General features: G+C 33.8%; 1 protein-coding gene across 1 annotated transcript; it reads left to right on the top strand.

The window, feature by feature from the left end:
• Positions 1-203: 203 nt before the first annotated feature.
• LOC106871621 (bolA-like protein 3) lies at positions 204-6,374 on the top strand. The gene is made up of 4 exons (XM_014918189.2): positions 204-547; positions 2,627-2,756; positions 4,740-4,828; positions 5,828-6,374. Exons 1-4 carry the CDS (start codon positions 479-481, stop codon positions 5,921-5,923), a joined length of 384 nt encoding a protein of 127 aa, XP_014773675.1. The 5' UTR covers positions 204-478; the 3' UTR covers positions 5,924-6,374.

Genomic DNA, 6,374 nt, shown 5'->3' with positions numbered 1-6,374 from the left:
ACAGAGACGTCATTGGACGAATGAATCGATACCACAAATCAAGAAGATAGATGTACAGATAACGATTTCTAATGGAAGCACAAGGCCACATATTTTGGCGAGAGGCTTCAGCAGATTACTTGACTGATACTGATTTTATCGCTACTTGAATGATTTGAACTCAAAAAGAAGTAAATACCACGAAATTATTTTATCCGAATCTGCACCGATTCCGTCATGTTTCGATAATGTGACAGCTTATTTTTCTGTTGTTACTTATCCCTAATTTAGCTCTGATCGAATAGAATTATAATCAAAGGTATTCCAGGCGTGACCATTTGTCTTTTTGAACATCAGGAACCACAGTTTTCAATTCTTTATTTACGACGATAAATAGTAATTTTAGAGAAATTTGGCTGCTATGTCTAACAGATGAGCAACCTCTTGAGATATTTTTTCTTGGGTTAACAAGTTTTTGGTGAACACCGATTTATCGTTGATGTTTCGTCAATTTCATTCTTCCAATATGTTTCCCAGAATTTCTCGATTGTTTTTCTCACCCATTCAGGTTAGAAATACTGTTTATTTATATATATATATATGATTAATTGTAAAAGAACGGCTAAAAATTTATTTTAAAGGATTAATTGATATTTTTAGTCACCGAAAAGCTGCTTTTTCATTTATATAATGCTTGACAAAAGTTTTTTTTTTGCGAGGAAAAAAAATGTGATCATTTCAATAGTTTATTTTTAGTTTAGCAATGAATGTAATTAGTAGCTCATTAAATATATTTAGCATTTCATTTATGAATTTATGTCAGAACAAGGAACATTGATTGGGAGACATATTTCAATATTTCGGAACTATAAATGCCCCTTATCTTATATATTTATAACATTTGATAAATATTTTATTGTGTTTGGGGAGAGTTATTCTGTTTTCAATAGTCGTTGAAGGGGTTGCAAGAAGCAACGGAAATTTTTAGAAAAAATAAATAAGTAAATAAGTGGAAGTCGATCCGGTGTGTGTGTTAATTAATTAGGCATTAAAACAAAATGACTCTCCTCAAACAATAAAATATGCATCAATTTACAAATTCATATAAAGAATCTTACAAACCAAATACAAAAACGAAATTTGATAAATAAATAAACAGGTTAATGTTTTTTATCGCATTGTGTTGTACCCTTTGTTATCTGGAACTCAGCCAAACTGAAGCAAGTGGAAGAAGGTCGAAATATTTTGACTTGTACATCTGAAGGTGATATTTTTTGGCAAGATTATCTAACGAAATTTCTCTTAGTTTGTATTGATGTTTTTGTATTTCATTTCATTAATTTCGTTTAAACGTGAATTTTTAAAAACCCTTTCCGGCATTTCTATTGTGGCCTTTTTTAAAAAAAATATCTGGGTCCAAATTTTTATGTTTTAAGCATTATTACATTGAGGATCTACAATATTTTTTTTTAATTAAAAATATTAAATCAGGAACTAAATATTAAATCAGCTGAAGCACTTTTATGTGGAGATATTCCATCCTCATGGGAAAAGAAATTAGTATAGAATCATGTTTGCACCCTCATTTTTTAGTATTCTTGTTTTTCATACAACGGGAATTATAAGTCACAAATAAGTACTTCAGTTTCTGTTTTATTATTCTCTCTTCGTCGTCCATTATATAACATCTACTTCTCATTTTTTATTAAGTCAACATTTTACCTCCAAAAGGAAACTGTGGGTCGACCAACTAGAAATAACAGCCAAATCTTCAAATCTTACCCTGCATTCTTAAAACACATTAGACAACCTAGTTCTAAAAATAGTTCTAAAAATAGGCAAGATGGTTTATAGCCGGAACACCTTTGGTTATAGCTCAGGTTCATCATGGATACTTGGAACTAAACAACAACTGCTATCACTTGTGTAAGCCAATTAGTCTGAGTTTGGTAATATGTCAGTAATTGGAGAATGTTGGTGTGTGATCTTCACTATCTGGCAGATCATGATGTTGATGGTAATTTAAATATGAGAGGTGCACATTTTCACGTGTGTATAGAAAGGAAAGGAAAGAGAGAGAGAGAGCTTATTTCTACTTTTTCTCTCATCTTTTAGTCAGAACTGAAGGCAGTGTTCATGATTCATAGCTCACTACAGTGCCTCTGGGACTGGTGGGAAGGAGGATAGTATTCACAAATTATGTACTGGGTCCAAATGCTTGCAACAAAGTGGATTCTTCTAAAGGCACACTGACCAATTAATGATGGTGAGAAATTCAGTCTACAATCCAAGCAGATCATGGTCTAATTTGAACTCATTACAAAGAGCTGCAACAAATACCAACATCAACTGCCCTGAATTGGTACTTTATTGTTACCTGCCAAAAGGATGAAAAGCAGAGTTGATCTCATTTAAGGCTGAAATACTTCCTGACCCCTTAGAAATCAGCTCTTTCAGGGTTAATATAGGTCATAGGAGGAATGTTCACCATAAAATAACACATTAATGGTATCAAGGTATAACATTTATTTTACATGTTAATAATACTCATAAAAACAACGATATGTTTAATATCAATGGTTGTGAAACACTTAGTAAAACTCTAGGCAGTATTTTGATAAATTCTTTGCTAAACATTCTTTTGTAGATTTTAAGAACTCCCCATTCCATAAGATATTTCTGTACCAAAACTTACACTGATGGTGAGAAAAGCATAATTAATATTCTCAAACAGAAGTTTCCAGTTGCTTCACAAATTGAAGTTGCTGACATATCAGGTGTGTTTCTTTCTTTTATGATAACTTAAAGTCTGTGGATATTAAAGACAACCTCATACCTAATAATCATACTTCTTTTCTAGCGCATTCTTCCCAGATGAAACTTTAATAGCTTATAAACAAAGGGGAAGATACAAAGATGATGATGATCACGAATTGTATTTTTGTCTTGATCCTCTGTAATTACTTACCTTTGGAAATTAGTGAGGGTTGGTAACAGAAAGGATATCCAGCCATTAAAAATCTGCCTCAACAAATTCCATTTGATCCATGCAAACATGGAAAAGTGGATGTTAAATAATGATGATGGAAATTAACTTATTTAAGATGCTCAAGCAGGAATAATATAGTTTTAGTTCTTAAAAATCTGCAGTGCACCTAGATGCCACTGCAATGCACTGTTTTAAGTACCACTGAAATAAACAACCACACAAATCGTGACAACAGTCGCAACTGTAAGTTACTGAGACCCCATAAGAAGAAACAAATGACTGTCCTGTGATTTCCTAGCTTTCATACTTTCTAAATGATGACTTTATTGTATTTATGTCAAATATTTTGACATATAAGCGCAGGCATGGCTGTGTGGTAAGGAGCTTGCTTCCCAACCACATGGTTCCAGCTTCAGTCTCACTGCATGGAACATTGGGCAGGTGTTGTCTACTATAGCCTCGGGCCAACCAAAGCCTTGTGAGTGGATTTAGTAGATGGAAACTGAAAGAAGCCTGTCTTATATATGTGTGTGTCTGTTTGTCCCCCTGCCATTGCTTGACAACCGATGTTGGTGTGTTTGCATCCCCGTAACTTAGTGGTTCAGCAGAAAAGTCTGATAGAATAAGACCAGGCTTACAAAGAATAAGTTCAGGAGTTGATTTCTTTGACTAAAAGATAGTGCTCCAGCATGGCACCAGTCAAATGACTGAAACAAGTAAAAGAATAGAAGAACCTATTGACATACTTTTTTATTGTATTTCCTTTAGTGCATGTGTACTGGCATGTGTGGTTGGTTAACAAGTATATGTTGCAACCATATGGTTTTGAGTTCAGTTCCACTGTGGTACATTAGGCAAGTGACTTCTGTAGTTCTGGGCCAACAAATACTTTGTGAGTAGAGTAGGTTAATGGAAACTGTGTGAAGCTTATTAGATGTGTGTGTGTGTGTGTGTGTGTGCATCTCTGTATTTGTCTCTCTCTACTTGGTAAGCTGCATGGTTTTCTTTGTGTTGCTGTAACTTAGTAGTTCGGCAAAAAAAGATCAATACAATAAGTGCCAGGCTTAAGATGAGTATTCTGGTAAATTTGATCAACTAAAAAAGTCTTCAGCATGTTGGCCAAGCATGGCCACAGTCCAGTAACTGAAACAAGCAAATGATTAAAAAAGAATAATAATATCATTGGTTAAAGGTTTCATAGCATTTACAAAGGCATAAGTAAGGGAGTGTCTGTGTAACATGGGCAGGACATATACCTATAAGATATTTCTGTTTGAAAGCACCAGTTCGTCAGTTTCCTTGCTTTTAACTCCAACATTATTCGGAAGGTGGCAAGCTGGTCAAAATGCTTAGCAGTATTTCGTCTGTCTTTATGTTCTGAGCTCAAATGTTGCTGGGAATGACTCTCTCTTTCATTCTTTTGGGGTTGATAAAATAAATATCAGTTGAACAATGGGATTGATGTAATTGACTAGCTCCCCCCATCCCCTTAAATTTCAGATCTTGTACCTATAGTAGAAAGGATTATTCAGAAAGTGGAATGTAGTCACATCTGGTCTGCCACTGTAACTTTTTATTACATAACTTTTTGTTCTTCTGCTGTATTATGAGATTATCTCCCTTTCATCTACTCCTGTCATTAATGTTTGTTGTTTGAACATAAGGTGGACAATGACAGAGCTCCTGTGTGGTCACTCCACCTGCTAGAAATAGTATTTAAAAGTGTTTAAATTTCCAGAAAGTTGTCATAACTAAATGATTTTTTTTTCAGGTGGTTGTGGTGCGATGTATGAAATTTTTATTGAAAGTGAAGACTTCCAAGGGAAAAATATGCTTACACAACACCGTATGGTAAATAAGGTAAAAGACATTGGAAATATTTTCTTTTATATACATACTATAAATGAATTTGACAAAGTTATTGACAATAATCACCATCCTTCTTTCTGAGTATTTCTCATTTTGTTTGTAGTTCTTTGTTTATGTTGATGGCTGAGAAGGTCACTTTTTGCATGGAACAATTGCCCACAGAGGTCACATCTGATAGTTGGTAGAAGTCTTGGTTAAAGTTAATAGTTCTTGAAGAGGTTAAAACCAACAGCGTTGAGGCTGTCATCGTACATTGCCTTAGAAGGGCATGTCATGTCAACCCAAACCTTGTACAGCAAACTCAGCAGTTGCAAGACATCATGTGGCTGTCCTATGCAATGCTGCAAAACCATCTGAAAGAGACAATGAAGAGCATCAACATTGTCAATAATCTTATGTTAATTAGTGATTGATTTGACAGTGTGTGTGGATGTAATGCATGTATACATATATAGCAATATGAAGGGCAACCAGCTGTAGAAACCATGCCAAAACTGACAATAAAGATGATAATTTACTGAGTTTTTTGTCTTTTTTGTTCCTCACTACTTTGTATTTCGATCACTGCATTTTCCAGCTATTCCTGAAGAGAGAGAAAGAGCAGGTTTTTACATTCACTGATATATTCACAACTCTTATTTACAATTGAAAATTATTACTAACATAGGGACAAGAAGAATGAGTGTATGTTATTTGCTGTACAGGTGCAATCATGGCAGTGTGGTTGAGAAGCTTGCTTCCCAACTATGCACTCTTAGGTTCAGTTCTATTGCACAGCACCTTGGGCATATGTCTTAGTGTAGTCCCAGGTTGACCAAAGCCTTGTGAATGTATTTGGTAGATGGAAATTGGAAAAAGCCTATTATGTGTGTGTGTGTGTGTTCTTCATAGAAAGTTAGTAAATTAGAAATTGAGAGAAAATTCTTAGAGTTTCCATACAGTGTAATGATTGTTTTCTACTTTTTATTTATTCTTTTTTCTTTTTTTTAGGCTTTGGCAGATGAAATAAAAGACATGCATGGTTTACGTATCAGTACACAAGCTCCTGCTATCTCAGAATCTAATATACCTAGCAAAAAGCATTAAATATTTAAAAACAAAACATTTGTTTTATCAAAAATTATATCCAGTCTGGTAGTAATGAGAAGAGAAATGGTGCTAAGAGAATTAGCACACAGAAATGGACAAAAAACAAATGCAAAGAGTTGCTGAAGATTTCTCCATTGTTTAGATGTAAATAGATAATGGTGATGATTAATATGTGCAGCAAATTTTTTGATGTGTTGGTGTAGTATTAAGTCAATATACAATAGAGTCTGCAGTATTAAGTTCACATACAACTGAATCTGCATTCCAGGTTTGATTCTGTGTAGGAATCTGTTTTTGGAACAAATTGCCTTGGGAAAAGTATGAATGTAACAAAATTCCAATTTCTTCTGTATAAATCTTGATTTGCAATATTTATAAGTGATATTTAATATTAAAAAATATCTAAAAATTATTTTAAGAAATTTTTAATAAAATGATGTATTTATTT

The sequence above is a fragment of the Octopus bimaculoides genome, chromosome 1 (genome assembly GCF_001194135.2).
Source record: "Octopus bimaculoides isolate UCB-OBI-ISO-001 chromosome 1, ASM119413v2, whole genome shotgun sequence".
Classification (NCBI taxonomy): domain Eukaryota; kingdom Metazoa; phylum Mollusca; class Cephalopoda; order Octopoda; family Octopodidae; genus Octopus; species Octopus bimaculoides.
This window is presented reverse-complemented; position numbering and strand designations above follow the sequence as displayed.

What these genes read in the sequence shown, in the direction of transcription:
- LOC106871621 (XM_014918189.2), top strand. Translation starts at nt 479, where the DNA reads ATGTTTCGTCAATTTCATTCTTCCAATATGTTTCCCAGAATTTCTCGA. An exon ending in TGTTTTTCTCACCCATTCAG is followed by an intron (nt 548 to 2,626) that starts GTTAGAAATACT and finishes ATTCTTTTGTAG; the next exon opens with ATTTTAAGAACTCCCCATTC. An exon ending in AACACCGTATGGTAAATAAG is followed by an intron (nt 4,829 to 5,827) that starts GTAAAAGACATT and finishes TCTTTTTTTTAG; the next exon opens with GCTTTGGCAGATGAAATAAA.